At 37.2% G+C, this 18043-nt stretch overlaps 6 protein-coding genes across 10 annotated transcripts; 3 read left to right on the top strand and 3 right to left on the bottom strand.

Annotated features, from left to right (window-relative positions):
* Nucleotides 1-1095: 1095 nt before the first annotated feature.
* LOC105264435 (dynein regulatory complex protein 1) lies at nucleotides 1096-6572 on the top strand. Its single transcript, XM_011301297.1, has 9 exons — nucleotides 1096-1124; nucleotides 2945-3063; nucleotides 3135-3246; nucleotides 3581-3931; nucleotides 4098-4712; nucleotides 4775-4901; nucleotides 4976-5190; nucleotides 5409-6101; nucleotides 6483-6572. The coding sequence occupies exons 2-9, from the start codon at nucleotides 2945-2947 to the stop codon at nucleotides 6537-6539; spliced, it is 2289 nt and encodes a 762-aa protein (XP_011299599.1). The 5' UTR covers nucleotides 1096-1124; the 3' UTR covers nucleotides 6540-6572.
* A 77-nt stretch (nucleotides 6573-6649) lies between these two features.
* LOC105264436 (zinc finger protein 385B-like) lies at nucleotides 6650-9482 on the bottom strand. 2 transcript variants are annotated; one of them, XM_011301299.1, is made up of 7 exons: nucleotides 9388-9482; nucleotides 9158-9265; nucleotides 8715-8915; nucleotides 8171-8309; nucleotides 8068-8097; nucleotides 7239-7384; nucleotides 6650-6929 (listed from the first exon to the last, which is right to left on the bottom strand). In XM_011301299.1, exons 3-7 carry the CDS (start codon nucleotides 8901-8903, stop codon nucleotides 6759-6761), a joined length of 675 nt encoding a protein of 224 aa, XP_011299601.1. In that variant the 5' UTR covers nucleotides 8904-8915; nucleotides 9158-9265; nucleotides 9388-9482; the 3' UTR covers nucleotides 6650-6758. The 2 variants fall into 2 exon arrangements, with proteins under 2 accessions (XP_011299601.1, XP_011299600.1); XM_011301298.1 differs by having other exon boundaries at nucleotides 9158-9446.
* A 96-nt stretch (nucleotides 9483-9578) lies between these two features.
* Nucleotides 9579-11649, top strand: Hs2st (Heparan sulfate 2-O-sulfotransferase). Its single transcript, XM_011301300.1, has 6 exons — nucleotides 9579-10015; nucleotides 10099-10328; nucleotides 10550-10635; nucleotides 10715-10951; nucleotides 11115-11272; nucleotides 11418-11649. The coding sequence occupies exons 1-6, from the start codon at nucleotides 9904-9906 to the stop codon at nucleotides 11627-11629; spliced, it is 1035 nt and encodes a 344-aa protein (XP_011299602.1). The 5' UTR covers nucleotides 9579-9903; the 3' UTR covers nucleotides 11630-11649.
* A 23-nt stretch (nucleotides 11650-11672) lies between these two features.
* Ntmt (N-terminal methyltransferase) lies at nucleotides 11673-13004 on the bottom strand. Its single transcript, XM_011301296.1, has 4 exons — nucleotides 12699-13004; nucleotides 12338-12524; nucleotides 12087-12195; nucleotides 11673-11963 (listed from the first exon to the last, which is right to left on the bottom strand). Exons 1-4 carry the CDS (start codon nucleotides 12906-12908, stop codon nucleotides 11693-11695), a joined length of 777 nt encoding a protein of 258 aa, XP_011299598.1. The 5' UTR covers nucleotides 12909-13004; the 3' UTR covers nucleotides 11673-11692.
* A 466-nt stretch (nucleotides 13005-13470) lies between these two features.
* On the bottom strand, nucleotides 13471-16665 carry Mpp6 (M-phase phosphoprotein 6). 4 transcript variants are annotated; one of them, XM_011301294.1, is made up of 6 exons: nucleotides 15899-16665; nucleotides 15544-15835; nucleotides 15401-15469; nucleotides 14534-14592; nucleotides 14176-14276; nucleotides 13471-14010 (listed from the first exon to the last, which is right to left on the bottom strand). In XM_011301294.1, exons 4-6 carry the CDS (start codon nucleotides 14585-14587, stop codon nucleotides 13707-13709), a joined length of 459 nt encoding a protein of 152 aa, XP_011299596.1. In that variant the 5' UTR covers nucleotides 14588-14592; nucleotides 15401-15469; nucleotides 15544-15835; nucleotides 15899-16665; the 3' UTR covers nucleotides 13471-13706. The 4 variants fall into 4 exon arrangements, with proteins under 4 accessions (XP_011299596.1, XP_011299595.1, XP_011299592.1 ...); XM_011301293.1 differs by lacking the exons at nucleotides 15401-15469; nucleotides 15544-15835; XM_011301290.1 differs by lacking the exons at nucleotides 15401-15469; nucleotides 15544-15835; nucleotides 15899-16665 and adding an exon at nucleotides 14998-15081 and having other exon boundaries at nucleotides 14534-14622.
* On the top strand, nucleotides 15064-18042 carry Bmcp (uncoupling protein Bmcp mitochondrial). Its single transcript, XM_011301295.1, has 7 exons — nucleotides 15064-15156; nucleotides 15328-15475; nucleotides 16618-16897; nucleotides 17289-17407; nucleotides 17462-17522; nucleotides 17627-17716; nucleotides 17812-18042. The coding sequence occupies exons 1-7, from the start codon at nucleotides 15084-15086 to the stop codon at nucleotides 17932-17934; spliced, it is 894 nt and encodes a 297-aa protein (XP_011299597.1). The 5' UTR covers nucleotides 15064-15083; the 3' UTR covers nucleotides 17935-18042.
* The last annotated feature ends 1 nt before the right edge of the window (nucleotide 18043 follows it).

The raw sequence follows: 18043 nt of genomic DNA, 5'->3' as shown, positions 1-18043 counted from the left end.
GGTTTGGGGGTTTTGGGGGGGGACAGGGGGGGAGAACAAATGAGGTATCCACACACTTGCACTTTATTGATAATTTGTTGAAAATCACACGATGGATATGCGATGGTGACCCCGTGGCCCACGGGGGCTGTGGCAGCGGCGATGAGAAAATGGTACGAGGGTTAAGCGCTCACGATAATACAGCGCCGTAACCACCGACGTGTCGTGGGATAATACACCACTGGCAGCAGCAAGTTGAACCGTTGCTGAACGCCACATGGTACAACACTAATCTAAAAGCCCCTAATCACCACATCACACCACCAAATTGGCCACAACGACACACGACCAATGAACCGTACCATTTTCCACCATTAACCATCACTCAATTACCACCCTCCTACTATTCCTCACCCCCTTATCATAAACAATAAAACCCTCTATATCACTCGGCCAACTTCCATCAACAATATGTGGGGCCTGATATTAATCCAGACTCCAAACTCACATATCCACTGTTAACTCGTTTACTCCAACCAAGAGCACATTATCTCCCCAAAAGCCCACACGATACCCAACGAAAATAAAGCAAATGAAAAAATAATAACCCCTCAGTACAACAGTTAAACGTTAACTCAATTCAATCAACTGTTGTTTATGTCGTTGGGTTTTATCAACAATCATGGAGCGCGGGCTTTTGGCTCTATCGTTGGTACTTTGTAACTGTTTCAGTAACAACTCACGTTAATTGATTTTTTATCATGAAAAAATCATTGAAAACTTGGGTCATGTACACGGACGGAGCTTGCTTTTGCTCCTTCTCACTGCACTACACTACACGAAGTGACGTCACCGTGGCGGGATTGTGTGGCTCGCTAGCCAACTTGCTTTTTAAGTACTGGTGGGGGTAAGTCAGGGGAGCAGAATGAGTCTACCTTTTTCACTTGTCTGTGTTGGTTCGTTATTCCGTCTCTCACATCTCTCACACACTGGCCAATATCATTTCCCCAGGCATCTGTACGTCTATACTGGTCTATACTCGTCGCCCTCGTCGCCCTCGTCGCTCGCCAGTCGCCAGTTGCCTCGCCTGTGCTTTTCGTGTTGGTGATGGTGGTGGTGGTAGTGGTGCTGGTGGGGGACAAGAGGTTTATCCCCACTGAGATCCTGATTCCCCCCTATTTACTGTCCACACATCCACAATCATCGGTCGAGTAAGGGGGGACACGACGAGAAGGGCGAGGATCAAGAAGGCTTCTACAAACGGTTTTGTGTGCGAAGGGGTTTTCATGGCGTCGACGCGGCATTTGGCGCGCGCGCATTTCCCATTATGTTTTGTCGGTGGGGTAGGGGGAAGACGGGCAAGGCCAGGTGGGGATTCACCCGTTGAGGGGGAATGGTGGAACGGTGTAAAGGGGGACAAGGGGACAGGCGGTTGGCGGAGGGAGGGATAACGGGTCGAACGAGCTAAACCCCCCGAGAGCCCCTCTCCACCTTACTTGAGGCCATCTCTTTTTTTTTGGGTTCTTGTTTTCTCGTTTCGAGATGTACGGCTTCAATCGCCCGCTCGCACTCTCCTTGTTGAGGACTATCTCTTTTGTTGGGAGCGGGGGTCTTTGTTGCTCTCGTTTTAGTGGCATTTTTTTCTTTCTGTTTTTTTTTTTTTTTCGGGAAAATAGTTCGACGGGTTGTGTCTCTCCCTCATTTGAATCTGGGAAGTAGAGATATTTTGCACGATCCATGGGCTACACGCAGACGCTCTGCGGATGCTTGTGTTTCAGGGTACAGTTTTCCGTGGGGGGCCATCAGCGGGGATTTTCTCGGGGTGTGAGGGTGCTTTTGTTTTTGGGGGTGGTTGTTTTGAGATTGTTTGGGGCTCGAGATCTTGGGGTTAGTTACATCAGTGGTCGATGTTTTTTTTGGGGGGTTAGCATTTTTTTACGGAGACAATTGAGGGGTGATTATTGGTTCGTTTTTTAGGTGGATATGTCGGGTTTCAAGGGGAATTTACCGAATGGTGCCGTTGTATCCGAAGGAATGAGCCGATTGTCGGGGAGGAGAAGTAGCACATAGCGATTTTTCATTGGCGGCGCCCTTTTTGATGGAGCAGCGGGAATTTTTGATATTTGAATGATATGACTTCCAGGAAGTTTGATTTTAGTGGATGTTTAAGATAAACTGCTATATTGAGAGGAGCCCAGAGGTGGTGGCACGATATCTGAAGTATTTTTTGTCGCTATAAGTCCTTCGATGCTCTTACCAGATGTTTCCAGTTTTACAGATTAATCAATAGTGAGAAAGATACTGAATGCTCCGTATCTCATTCTATTACTAAATTATTTAATTACTAAATTTTTTAGAATGGCCTTGTTAACATTTTGTAGGAAAAATCTTGTTTGCACGATAACTTAATGAAACGTTGACACTTCAAACAACTTTGTATAATTCTAGCTTTTATAATGATGATTTTTTAGAAACTTTACTTCTGCCACATGACGATTGTATTATAGGAGCACGCAGTTCATTTCATTAACCGGAATAGAATTTAATTTTTTCAATTTTAACGGAATAGAATTTAATTTCATCAATCCATTTTTTTGTTACCATTGGCGAAGATTTAATTGATTGCAAACCGTATAGATGATCTACATTTATTTATAGAGGTATAGTTGAAATATTAATAGATTTTTTCGTGGACAACCGAGAGGATTAAATCAGATAATGGGATGCGAAGATTTATTTAATTTCGGGATTGTTTATCTACTTTTTTCAAATTTTTTATTTGGAATGAGTGGGAGCATCTTGTCGGGGCGAAGGAATTATCGATCTGCCTGGTTTCTAATGGTAACAGGCTGTTTATGGTAACCTTAATCCACCTCGCAATCTACCTTAATTGATGTTTACGTCTGACATTGAGTTGCTTTCAAATTGACGGTAATTGAAAAGAATTTTCATTCCGCTTACGAAGATGCAATCGTGCAGTGGAATTGATAAGCTGGGAGAACCATCTGTCACGTCGAGTGATCCGAATGAACGGAAGTTAGCGAGAAGGATTAGAATTCAGAGAACCTTGGAAGCGCGAAAGAAGTAAATTTGAGTATTTTTATAGCTCTCAATGTAAAAAGTTCCCCTTTTTATTCGAGTCTGACGGTTCGCAGGAGGCATGATCCAACCGAGGATGAGGCAATCGTTGAAAAAACCGCAACTGAAAAACAAATTGATGCTAGTGAAGAATTGTTGCAGAAGTTGATTACCGAGGGGAATGAAATAGTGAGTTTAATCAATTCGGTTCAGATTGATATTTTAGTCGAGGCTTCAATAACATTGACTTTCAATCCTTCAAATAGTACGTGAATACCGAAAATTAAATTTAAGTTAATAATGAATAAAACTATTTAATTCCGTACTCTCCTAATTAATAAAAGATTGCTGAAATTTTTTCTTTTCATTTGTGATAAATTGTCGGTTGATATCTGAATTTTCGCAGCCCATTTTGCGCTATTTAATTGCTAAATCTGTAAATTTAGAATGCGTTGAATTTCCTTGCACCTTACAGTTTGTAAACTTTATTACTGATAGTTGCATTGGCGTTGTCACCCCATAGATTTCGAATGTTCGAGTAGCTAATGACGCACGTGAAGTCTCTCGCAGAGAAGACGAGATCACCACTCGTAACATCCTATTGGAGCATTTGGAGAATGAAGCTGCTGATTCATTGGAGAAATACGAGGAAATAAACTCGAAATGGGCACCTATTTTAGCTTCCAAGGATCCTCTAGACATCCACGCTGGCATTCAATCCCAAACGGCCAAGTGTAATGAAGTACTGGTTCAGAAGGATGTCATAATATCCGAATTGAAGCAAGAACTGGAAAATGCTGACTTGAAGTTTGAGAATGATCAGAAGAAGCAGAGCGATGATATCAATTTGCTTATTGAGAGGATTGAAATGCAGGTGAAGCAATTATCACACTTGAGAACCAATCGAGACTAAATAAAAATACTCTCTTTACAAATTAAAAAAAGAAACCAATCAATTTAATGTGAAAATTTATTGACTGATTGATTAATCGATTGAATGCATTGATCACATTAATATGACGTTGTCAATTTTTTCTCAGATAACTATAATGTCGAAGGCATACAGACGTGAATTAGTCCTGATTGAAGATGCTCTGATCGACGAGAGGAGTGCTCTCCTTGAAAGGATAACAAAAAAATGGGACAATCTGTACGAAAAACGACAGCAGAACGAAATCGACGGTGTGGAACGCAGAAAACAAATAATGAGGGAATACGACAAAGAAATGGAGATGGTCCTGGTAGAACATCAGGAGCAATACAGATCTCAGAAAATATGGCTCGAGACTGAGTGCCAGAAGCTTCAACAGGAGGTCCAGAATATGCAGGCAATCTGCACGATGAATATAGAAAAATTAAATTACAGTTACGCCGTATTGAAACGGAGGGAGGGGGAAAATACTATTGTAAAAAATCAGCAGAAGAAGAGAATCAATAAACTCCACGATACCATCAACAGTTTGAAAAAGAGTTACATGGATTTGGAGGAGAACACAAAATTAAAAATTGAAAAGCTGCAGGAACAAGTGTTGAAGGCACACAAAAATATTCAGGAATTGGAGGCCAAATCTCGACACTTCAGCTTTGTCAATGACAGGCAGTTCATGCAGATTTGGGAGATGAATACTAAAACCGCGGATCAACTGCTTCATAAGGTGTGTTAACTGCTTATCGCTCTGCTTCATTTTAATAGGGGCATTCTAATGTTTGATTTTAGATTCTCACGGCTGATCAAATTATTTACGAAGAAATGCTGGGATTGGACTGGGAGCCACCCGAGGAAAAACTGTTGAAGAAGGAGGACTTACCTTCATATTCCAGAGCAATGCAAATTATCGAACAAAGTAATTAAAAGCGGAGAGATTAGGAATTTTTACAAATTTATAATTTTCATATATTTACAAGCTAAATAATACAGATGAAGCAGATCATAAGGAAATAATGAAACTTTGCGCTCCTGAGAAGCGAGACATATCTCCAGAGCGCAAACTTCAGGAGCAAAAATTACTGAACCACATAATGAGACAAATTTCTGATCAAACTGGTTTTTTGATCGAAGACAAAATGAGGGACCTCCTTTCGACCCATGTAAACGACGATCAAGTAGTTATTCGTCTCGACAACGTCTTCCAAGTGATTCTCAATTTTGATTTTCTCAAATTTTTATTTTTTCTTTCCATCAAAATCACATCCTATTGGTTATTTTTAAACGAAAACCTTCCACAAATCATCTCATTAGTAGAAAATATTTTATTTAAGACTATAAATTTATTGATTGCACAACACCTGATGAAAAATAAAACTTGATCTTCGTATTGATGGAATAATGACAAAGCGACTGATCATTTCAGGCACTCAGCATAGAATCAGAAGATCAAGTAAATTTATTGATGATTTTCTTCCTGCCTTACGCCTACTGCCCACTCTGTGACGAGGAAGAAAGACAACGTCAACTCCTGGAGCAGATGCCACCAGAAGAGCCAGAAGACAAGAACATATGTTTATGCAACGAAGATCTCGATGAGAAATCAATACGCCTTATCACACAAGTGATAAAACACTTGCCCGATCCAAACGAAGATGTGAAAAAACCAACCGCTGATTCTACTTCATCGTCATCAGAGCTTTCAACAGGCAGTCACTTCTCTGCTGAATTAGTTGTCCCAAACCCGCAAGAACCAGCACTAACATGCACCATAGGCCATTTACTCCAGATCCACTCTGAAAACGTCATAAAAGCCCTGCGGGAATTTGTGGAGAAGTACCACGAGGCGAAACGAGCTGAAACCATCTGGGGTGATGGCAAGACATCGCAGAGCGTTACTCTCTCAAGAAGTATAACAGCCGAGGATATGACAGAGTATTGGAGGAGATACAGGGAAATATTCTCCAGGAATAAGGAAAAACTCTGGGATGCATTGATGATAGGATTGCATAAATATCACGAGATACTGAAGGATAGGCAAAAATTAAGGCAAGAGACCGACTCCCTTCGTCGACAGAATGATGAGTTGAGGCGACTGCTGGAACCGTACAAAGTCAAGGTACATTTTTTACATAATTTATAGGAAAATTGTAAAGCAATTGCTCTCACGCAATAGTCATCCTTATCTTTATACTGAAATTTTCATTTGTTTCGTTAATTTTTTTATAATTCGCAATTGCTAAGGTTAAACAGATCTCTAGTTGATTGCTGCTTGGCAGGGAGAGGAAGGGACAGATAATAAATACGATAATAAATAACATATTTTTACATTTCAATCAGATAATTTAATGAATCATATGAATGAAATTTAATTATGCCACGTACCACCCACGCAATAACCAATAATTGAAAGCACTTGAGTTGAAGCTCAAGAAGTAGTTGTCAAACAGGATGGAATTTTTTAATTGAGTAAAAGTATTATAATTTGTATAATTTTCAGTCTGAAACTTGCTGCATACCGAGTACATGTTCGAGATCTTCGAATAGAATATCCTGAATAAAACTCCAATCAGCTATTCACGAAATAACATCGAATATCCATTGATCATTGATTACACACGAATTTAATCTATGGATTGACTCTAGAAGCAGTTGAATCACGAGAGATTATCCATTTCTCCTGTTTATTAATATGCAAGTAATACTGTGGATTCCAAAAGAATGGAAAAGGAGAAAAAAGAAATTCAGGTGGATCAAAGAGAAATTAAGTGTTCATCTATGAATTGTAGACGTATCCACCGGATACGAAGCTGTTGGATAGATGCATTTGACCTGAACCATTGCCATTGGATTTGATTTTTCTCTTGTATGGGGTAAATCGTCTCTTCTTTGTCTTCAAAGCACCTGGACGATTTATTTTTTGTGAGTGTTTCTTGGACGCAATGTGCTGAAATAAAGAGGTTCATGTGACAATTACTAGTTTTTTTTGTGAGAGATTATTAAAAGAATTTAACGGGCGGAAAAATGATGAAAATAAACAATATTCACTACACGCTAGATACGTGATGGACGACCTTTTGGAGAAACCGAATATCTTCAAGAACTAATCGTTAATTGCACAGATATTCGCTCTGTAGATAATAAGAAATCCCTCAAAGACATGGATAACAAAAAAAGAGAAAAAAAAATCATTATAGCCACAGGATGTGATCCCGTGATTTAGGATGTCGCTAGGAAATGGATGATTTATACCCACCACATCGTACTGAGCTTTGGAATTGAAGAACTTATTGCAGGCCTCACAAGAGAGTAGACCCCCTGTTGTCTTTGAAGTTGGTGCAGGTTCTGGTTCAGGAGCAGCAGTTTCCTGTTCCTTATCCTCCTCGGCTTCAGTCCATGCACCTAAGCATCAATGTGCAATCAACACTATCTATCTATCACAACTGGGAAATATGCCATTTGTGATAATAAATTAGCTTGAGCTACATTCATGCCCACAAAAAGAATCAACATTATTGGAAGAGAACCTTGCATCAGTGTGAAACCCGAAGAGTTCCACATTATCCTGACCCCAGAAGAATACAATTATGAATTTCTAATTAGAAAGAGTAGAATGGAAAAGGAAAAGAAGAGAAATAGAGTAATAGTTATACGGAAGGCTTGCGCATCCCTGATTTATTCAATGCCTAAACAATAGTTGGCCTCCGTTAACTCGAAAATACTCACAATAAATAGAAAACTAACACAGTAAATAATAAATAAACAAACAAATCAACAGCATAACAAGTAAAGCTTTTCAACGAAGTAATGGAGTAAAAAAAGAACACATTCATCATTCAAAAGTTAATGATAAATAACAAAGCAAAGCACAATAAAGCAAATCATTCGAAGCACTAGGCAAATTAATTAATTAATGTAAAGATGAAAAACAAATGTCAGTAGAAACAGCAGACATGCGAAAGTGAAAAGAATCAAGCCATAAATGAGTATCATATCATTCTTGTGGACTAACTTGTCCGAATACATTGTTCGTCTACATCTAAAACCATAGGATAGTGAACTTCTGTCCCTCTGTGGATTATTACCTTTCATCACTTTCTTCTTGTGACGATTCCCTGCAAGAAAATTCGTTATAATTACAGATTAATGCAGAATAAGAGAAACTCATTACTTCTGGAATTAATATACCATTCAAATGTGTTTGGAGTTGCTGTATCGAGTTAAGACACACGTTGCAGACATTACACTTTAGCCCATTTGCCTCTTGGTCCTTTGTGAACGCAACCTTCGTCTCTTCGAGGGTAGCCATTATCACTTTTGATCTTATCTGGAATTATAAGGATTTATTTATATATTTAATATTCCAAAAGTCCAAAGAACAATCATTGTAACTTTTAACAAGTTCTGCTTTTCATAGGTCACAGCTGAACGCCCAAATTTCAAGAATTCTTCCAACGCAAATGGATCCATCATTATAACAACCATTAAATTATAAACAAAAATTAAAAATTCAAATTAAATTATAAATTAAAACACAACTATTAGTGTAAATATCTTGGAATTCTCATCATATAAGAGAAAAATCATTGATTCAACACAAAAATTTTGATTACATATGCTCAGGGAATGTGTCCTTAATAAATTCTTATAAAAAATAATAATAAATCATGGAAAAAAAAATATTTTAAAAAGCCAAGAATGTTCACTGCACCTAATTGCTGAAAAAAATTACCTGTTTTGCATGTCGAGCGCCTTGTAAGTGGGCGTCCAGAACAGTCTGACTGGTGAAGCAGAGATCGCAATCATTGCACCTCACGAGTGGTTTTTTGGTGGGTAAATTACCCATAATATTATCAACAACAGCTTTCGTGACTGGATCATTGAGGGGCGGATCGATGACCCCTTGTGCTGGTGCAGCCATTTCTCACCCGTTCTGTGATAAACAAACAAAACCTGGTTATGGAAATCAATCAAGAATCCCTAAAAACCCGATCTTCCATTTCCGTAAATAGCTCCATTCATCATCGTAATCTACAATTCAACAATGAATGAACGGTTCGCCAAAGTAAACCAAAATAAATTCAAATACAATGTCAAGGCGATCCCCAAAAGTGATCACCAAGCTTGAGATAAAATAGAGGATAAAAGTAAAAAATATTTAAAAAAAAGTCCTACCTGGAGACAAGGATAAACCGACACGGTAACCCTCGAACGTTCCTCGATCGGTGTTCAATTCACTTGTGCTTGTGCCCAGTGTGAAATTCAAGACATCACCATTAGGGCCTTTTCACAATACAAGTCATCAGGCGACGAAATGACGAAAATTAATTGAATTGCGAAACAACAGTCATCGGGCTAAAGCCCCTCGAAAAGAGTATTAAAAATCCAAATAAAAGTAATCATACCCGGACTAATCCCCATAGACAATTTCTAATGGATATTCGTCACTTTATCATGTCTAAATATCGACAAAAAATCGAGACACACATCGACCGATTTGTCATCCCCCCCTTTCCAACCAATTGCTGATGTTTTTCCACCACCAATCGCTACACCGAATTCACCCTAAGGTTTTCCAGTCAATTACCTATGTACAGTCAAAACACTTGTCATTGTACCTGTTGTTTGCCCGCATAACATAAATTAAATCATAGTACTCGATCTGTGAAATATTTCTGTGACGAATTCGATAATAATTCACAAAAGTCAAAGAGAGATTCGGCAAAGAGACTTTTCCACTTCAATGACTGTGGAACAGAGAGAGGAAATACCTCTTTATCTCTTTCATATAGCCTACATATAATATGTTTGCCGTAGTGAATTTGAGCAGCACAAAAAAAAGAAGAAGACGAAGTGATGTCGCCTCGAGACTGACAGTAGAGTAAAGCGGTTATGTATTCATCCAAACATTATAGAGGAAAATGATTTTAAGGAATTTCCAGACTCAATGGATGCTGGGAATATTACTGATTATCGTTATCATATATTTTAAGTTGAAGATACACTCGCTGGAGGAGCAGAACAAATTGTTGGGTGTGTTTTTAGTGTTGACCACTTTACTCTGCTCAAGTGAATCTAGATATTATTGAAATGTTCTAATTTTTAATTGTTTACAGTGGAAACGGTAACGAGAGTGCAGAATCAACTGAAGAATGCGGCTATTGAAGCTAATTCTGAGAAGAAACTATCAAAATCAAATGACGTCATCGTGATATACAATAGGGTTCCTAAAACTGGTTCGACCAGCTTCGTTGGTGTTGTTTACGATATATGCAAACAAAACAAATTTCATACTCTGCATATTAATGTCACTAATAATATGCACACACTCATTCTTGCTAATCAGGTACTGTAATTGTGCCTTTCTCAATTACAATGATCAATTTATTAATTTTTGTGAGAATAGATATTTTTTATTTAAGAAATGCATTTACTTGTAAATTTGCGATCATGAGATAGAAAATAGGTGTAATTTTTCACTGAAAATGCTGAAACTGACATTAAAAAATTGCATCACATTTTATAGAAAGAATCAAGCAGAGCAAATTATTAAATTGTTTGTTGCAGGTACAATTTGTAAATAATATTACCCAGTGGGATTCTATGAAACCAGCGTTCTACCATGGACATATGGCTTTTTTAAATTTTAATAAGTGAGCTATTTTGCCAAATTCAAATACATATTTCAAGTAGATCAATATTTTAACATAATGAGCACAATAATTTTTTCAGGTTTGGTGTAAAACAAACTCCATTGTACATAAATCTCCTTCGAAAACCTCTCGACAGATTCGTCTCCTATTACTATTTTCTCCGATACGGTGACAATTTTCGACCTCACCTCATCAGAAAGAAACATGGTGACACGAAGACCTTCGACGAGTGTGTGAGAGACTCACAAGCTGACTGTGATCCCAACAATATGTGGCTACAGATTCCATTTTTATGTGGGCATAATCCTGCTTGTTGGTAAGGGAAAAACATTTCTGTGGAGAAGTTGTAAAAGGAGATAAGCTAACTTGACTAATTTTCGGGATATTTTTGAGAAATTCATTGAACAGAGTTTCCCCCTAAATGAAAGACAATTTTCTTCAATTTCAATCAGGTTTATGTGATAAATAATGTGTTTCAGGGAAGTTGGTAACAAGTGGGCTCTAGAAGAAGCCAAGAGGAATTTAGAAAAACATTATTTATTGGTTGGAGTTACGGAGGAACTCGATGAATTTATTCAGACTCTTCAGTTTGTACTTCCACGATTCTTCAAAGGGGCTTATGACTATTTCCTACATAGTAAGTGGAAAAATGTCGATATTTCGTTATAATTCACACAAAACTCACAGAAATTTTTTCAATTTATTCAAATAACTTGATGAAGACCAGGATTTTCTACATATGATGTTAATTAAATTAGAGATAATGATGTTTTTTATTGTAGGCAATAAGTCACACTTGCGACAAACAACTCAGAAGATGAATCCACTTCCAGAAACTATAGAAAAAATTAAAAACTCAACTGTGTGGAAAATGGAGAATGAACTTTACAAATTCGCCCTTTCTCACTTCCATAGTGTTAAAAGGCGATTAATCAATGCTTCCTCACAAGACTTGAACCAACATTTTATGTACGAGAAGATACGACCAAAATAAATTAAATAATTCTTTTTTGATATGTAAATGTTCTCCTAGCACATCCCAAGAACGATTTTTCAATTAGATAGAAGACGTGTCAGTCGTTTGAAGTGCGAGGTGTGCCAATAGTGTTTTTGATGGCCTGAGGGCGAACATGAATACTGGGTACAATATTCCGGGCATGCGGAGCTGCTTCTGCTCCCTAATACACTCTAGATGAGCTTTCTTGAATAACGACTTGAAATTGTCGTAAGGTCTTGTTATCGACGAATCCTCAGTATCAAATTCCACATAATCTGACCTCGTTACGTTCTCCTTTACGACTAGAACTCCATTCTCCTTTAGGCCATTCCTAGAAAAACGAATGCATTTTTCATGTATAAATGTTGAGGTGAAAGAAGACTGGATAATTTTTTCTAAAACATCACTTGCGGTTTAGATGAGTTATTTAGAATGCTAAATGACTTATACACACATGCATTTTGTGAAAAAGTCAACTAAATCATCATCTCGAAGATGTCCGAGCACCCATTGACACCAGATAACATCATACTTTCTTGGCGCCGCACAGAAATCTTGCAATCCTGAAGAAAAAATGGGAAATATTCAATTAAAAAATTGATCGATTGTCGATTTTATTATAGGTAATGAATATTTGTGCAACATTTCTTAAATGACGTGAGAAAAAAATTTATGATCCAAATGCATTTCAAAAAATAAATTTACCTAGAGGATAATATTCCCCAATTCTCGTCGAGCAGCTAGACAAGGACTTCTTGGCGGTATTCAAAAATTTACTATTCTGTTCGACAAGATCGACATGTTTAAAATGTTTCACCAATAAATTTTTCGTTATCCTTCCAATGCCACTGCCACAATCCACCGCATAATTTTTGTCAGGTGGATTTTCCAACTACAGAAACGATAGAAAATCGTTGATTATTCACTTCGTTACTTATTCGTTAATTCTTCTAACTTATTCGTTAATTATTGGCAAGTTGAGCTTTCAATAACCTCATAATGGTTTTAAACAATTAATTGATGTTTAAATAGAATGGGTTTTTCAGATTTTATTTCGCAACTTTACCGTGAATAATGTCTTCAGAAATGCTTCAGAACCGTCGATATCAATATGAGAGATGAATCCAAAACCCCCAAGCATTCCATTCACTGTAGCTGGCACGTTTTCCCAATATTTAGCAGCATCCGAATAGAATAATTTCGCGTTGCAATCCTCATGGCACTTTTCCGCATCCCCCTTGTCAATTTCTTGAGTCATAATTTCTTCCGTCAACATTGGTGCTTTTTTTGATAAACAAATGAATGAATTCTAGCAGTTCAGAGACTCATAATCATCCATAACCAAACCATGTGAACAAATCATCTATCATAACACACATGCACGTGTTGCCCCACTCTCCTTCAAGCAGATCATTGGCGGTTCAAATTCAAATTTTCAATTTATGCTCGACAGATTTTTGTTGTTATTTTGCATTTCCTGGTCATTCAAAATTCCCTGAAATTTCGGTTTTTTAAGAATTTCCTCTGCATTGTTGAAGCATTATCAATATATGAATAACGTTTAAATATTATGAATAAACAATTTAGGGAAAGGGGTATTGAAATGGAGAAAATCGACTTTGAAGCTCAAAAGGACATGTTTGACATTAGAAAAAAATCAACAGGTTAAAACAAAATTATCAATTACAGTAGAAACTCGTTATAGTCAGACCTCCCCTCAATTTCTGTTTTGGCGTATCTTTCGGTTCCCCAATTTACTACTCCGGGCTCCAAGATGTAAACAGTCCATTGTTTCATTCGGACAGGAATGGAATACCGGGCAAAATAAAACCAAAAAATAAATTTCTCTTGTACTCGGATATAATAGAACTGCTAATGAGTAATGATATAATTATCGTTAAACAATATTATGGATACCACTCAGTGGTCTGACAATACGCAACTCATTCACATGTAATGAAACTCTAATTTGTGTTGTATAACATATTTTTGGGCAGCCAAAACGAATTGGGAGCATATCCATAATGATTAATAATAGTAGTAAATTCCACAATAATTAATTTGCACTCTTTATTCAAACATCCGGAGGCTTCATAAATCTCGTCTTTTTCGAATTCTGCTTTCCATTACGTTCACTTGGGTGCACCCATGTTCTTCTTTTTTTATTCCTGTTCCTCATAGTGGGATTACAGGCTTTGTAGTGATTAACCATTTGGTTTTCGGATATTTCTTCTTTAAGCTTTTCCAGTTTTGCACGTTTTTCGTTGTCCTCCGCTGCCAGGAGTTTTTCAACCTCCGGATTCATCCCTTGGAAACTCAAGCGTCCTTCTATCAGTTTCTCGCATTCCACGAAACTCGGCTCGATTAGGTATTGTCCTCTGTAATAATATAAGAAAAGAGGGAAAGAAATTAAAGTTTTTGATGAAAAAATAAATCTATTTCCTCGTGAAGTTACGAGGGAGGAAGTTTCTCTATAAATTATCCCTACGAGGCAATTTTATTCTGTGCAATTGACTTGACAATTTGAAAACTCATCAACTTACGATTCTTTCTTCAATCTCGTCGTCAACTGGTTCTCGAAATACTCCTCCCCTTCAGTTTGAAATAACTGTTGGTCGACCTTCTCCTTTGTTCGTTTCATGAACTAATAATTGAACAATAATTCAAATCAATCCATATTCATAAAAATCGATAAAGCACGTTACTGGTGAGCCCTCAAATGGTTCTTCTCAATAATGTTTATTGAAACTTCAAAGTGTCAATTTCTCCAATAATTAAGTTATAATAATTATAATGTAATATGATTATTGTTATTAAAATCCCGTAATCAAAAGTATGAAAATTGGTGGAAAAATCATGAAATTGAAAGAAGCGTTGGATCGAAATAACCTAAAAAATTACCTTCATTTCCAAAATGCTTTTTGACAGCTTCATTTTATGCTTCTCTGAAGCCATTGTCACTAAAAAAAAAACTCCTGTTGAACAATTAACTGAAAATACGAAATATTACTTTATGAATAATTCAGTCAATAAACCGAGGAACAAAAAACCGCATTTCTTTTTTAAAATTTAATGTGTCAATAAAGGCTTTATTCCATCGTTGCGTTTCAAAGCCCTGGGCAGGTGGGGGTTTGGGGGGAGAAATCAAAAAGGAAAAACCGCGTTCGATTGACGACTGTTCACGAATAAACAACAATTGTTATTCTGTTTTATCTTGACACTCAGCAGTGGAAGTAAGTTCAAGTTATGTTACTCGTCATTTGAACGGGAAAAAGAGATATTCGAGAGAATTCGCTTGTCGTAACGTAATAATTATCAAAACGTGACGGGAGATTAACCTTAAATTTCTTTAAAATTATCCTCACCGGAATTATCTGTTGGTGCTGGGCTTCCTTGATTTAATTTAATCCGATTTTCATTTTTCAGGATCATCCGAGAAGAAATAATTGTAATGGGAGAAGGAAAACCCCTGGGTTGGAGTCCATTTATTTACGGGGGTATAGCCTCGATAATTGCAGAACTAGGTAAGAATTATCCATTTCATTGATTAATTGTTAAAACGTCATTAATTAACATGCCCTATCCACAGTTGTCTTGATTTGACTTGACTCATTAGATTTTTAATCGCCATATTAAGCTAAGGATAAGGAAATGTAACCCGAGCATATTTAGAGTAAATTCTCAATATACTCCAGGTACTTTTCCACTGGACACTACAAAAACGAGACTTCAAATTCAAGGTCAGAAATTGGATAAAAAATATGCTACCTTGAGGTACTCTGGCATGACGGATGCCTTAGTCCAAATTTCCAGGCAGGAGGGAATAAAATCGTTGTACTGTGGGTGAGTTTTCTAAATTGAGTTTTCACGATTTATTTTCATTTAGGAATGTGCATAATTATTTACGTTACACTCGCACAATTCTGAAGGAACCATTAGGCGATGCATTTGTTGAATTTTTCCATCGATTTTACACCCAGCTTGATCTCTGCTATTTATTTTCGTGAGTTGGTCTCAATGAACAGTCGATGGGTTTCAGGCGACTGGGCATTCGAGCTTTTACCCGTGCCTACTCGTTTCATCGTTGGCGTGAACAGTTCTGCAAAATTTTGATTCCTCACGCTTTCGATGGAAAAAATCCAGGTATTCTTTCCCTTGAACTTGATCTCGTAGTGGAGAATCATACGGATTTCCTCTCTGAGGCTGTGGGTACCAACAATTATGTGGAACTAAGTAATTATCGATTTTCATCGATTTTTCACTCACATTGTGGATGAGCAATTTTATTCATTCAACTGTTACTCTATCAATGCATTATCCTCAGTTGCAGATTAAAATTTCCCGGACGTCACCACCGTACACTCAGAGAAAAACAAACAGATTCTGTTAGGAACTTTTCTGGCGATTGTGAGAAATCACAATCACCAGCAATTCGAATACAATCGTTAGAGAAATTTTTCTTGGCCGTGTATGACGAACAATATTTTTGGTCATTGAATTCATAGGCAGGGGTCTAGGACTGCGTAGCGGTCGTGAAGCGTTGCCTCACGGGCCGAGTGACAAAAAATTATTACATAATTATCATATCATTCAAATTTGAGAGTTTCACATGTGAATAATCACTCAACTTTCAAGACCAACCAAATATTTGGCTCGAATCAGTTAATAAAATAATTTATAAATTGAAAATAATCATTAACAAAGTTAGAAGTACTTTCTATGCCGCTTAATTCCTTTCTACGAAAAATATTTTATGAAAAATTCTGTTGTCTCTTCCCACTTCTTTACTATTGAGTGTACGACTAACGATTTGAAAATCTGTTGGTTTTTCTCTCGGTGAATGCACTGCCACTCTGCACTTTTTAATTGAACTCATGCGATCCTACGTATGGAAATAGATTTTAGTTTCTGCACAATGACTTTCCCGCGCAGCAATGAAATTTTGAGAATTTCTCCTTTTTGTTTCTCGTTATTTTTCACACTAGGATCAGCTCAGCAATACTGAGGCAGGCGACGTACGGAACAATAAAGTTTGGCACATACTACTCTATCAAACAGCTGGCAACTGAAAAATGGGGAACCGATGATTTAGTGCTTATAAATGTTGTATGTGCTGCAATAGCTGGATCTATATCAAGCGCTATTGCTAATCCAACTGATGTGGTGAAAGTTCGTATGCAAGTCAGTGGTAATGAGACTAATCTTTCATTATATGGTTGCTTCCACGACGTTTATCAACATGAAGGTGTACGCGGTTTATGGCGGGTAAAATCATTTAATCAGATCGTTTATGGGATTCATTTATTGTTAGAAAATAATGAGCGTATTCACTCGCTTCCCTTCATTTTACAACACACCGGCTGTGGGTGGCTGTGTGCATGAGTAATCATTATCTTGTACTGCGATTTCTCTCCAACTTTTCATAAAACCTTACTATTCAGTCGGATGTCAATTAATAATTTGCGATATGAATTAAAATCTTGTGGCTATGGAAAAACTTCTGTAATGACGAAAATAGGGTTTCCATTTATCGCTGAAGATTGTTTCTTGTTATGCTTGTTTGATAAGTTATTAAATTCACGAGAAATCGCAGAACGAAATGCGTGTTGTAGTAGAATAATGACGTGTTACCGAAATTTTAATTAATTTTTATCAGGGGGTGGGACCCACCGCCCAGAGGGCGGCGATTATAGCAGCGGTGGAACTACCGATTTACGATTTCACGAAACAGAAGCTAATCCCACGAATCGGTGATGGAGTTGGTAACCATTTCATGTGAGTAAATTAATGAGAAAAAAATCAGCATCGAGATTAATTTCTCGTATTCAGTTCCAGCACTACAGCTAGTATGGCGAGTGCTATCGCTTCTACACCTATAGATGTTATTCGAGTGAGTGGTAGCACATAAAAATGATTAATTATTATTAAACTAGCTGTACTCCTCTGCCCATCCAAATCCATTGAAAATTATTCGCAATTTTTCTGTTCCTCTAGACACGATTAATGAACCAAAGGAGAACACGTACTTCGAATGGAGCTTTATGTCCACATATTTATAAAGGAAGTATAGACTGTTTCATTAAGGTAAATAATACATCTTTTTGATAAATACAAAATATAAGGCAAACGACTTTAATGTTCAGGACATACTGACACTGAAATTAATTTTTCAATAACAGACCTGTGCAAATGAAGGATTCTTCGCACTGTACAAGGGCTTCGTCCCCACGTTTCTACGAATGGGTCCTTGGAACATCATATTCTTCATCACTTATGAACAATTAAAGAAATTACCAATATAGTGAACAGATGTTATTGTGCGAGAATGGAAGGAGAGAGAGGGTACCTGTTGCAAGAGTAACTTATCAAAAATTTTATTTAATACTAATAAAAGAAAATGCGTAATCATAG

Source organism: Fopius arisanus, unplaced genomic scaffold (genome assembly GCF_000806365.1).
Source record: "Fopius arisanus strain USDA-PBARC FA_bdor unplaced genomic scaffold, ASM80636v1 scaffold00021, whole genome shotgun sequence".
Taxonomy (NCBI): Eukaryota; Metazoa; Arthropoda; class Insecta; order Hymenoptera; family Braconidae; genus Fopius; species Fopius arisanus.
The sequence above is the reverse complement of the archived record's forward strand: the minus strand, read 5'-3'. Positions and strand labels throughout refer to the sequence as shown.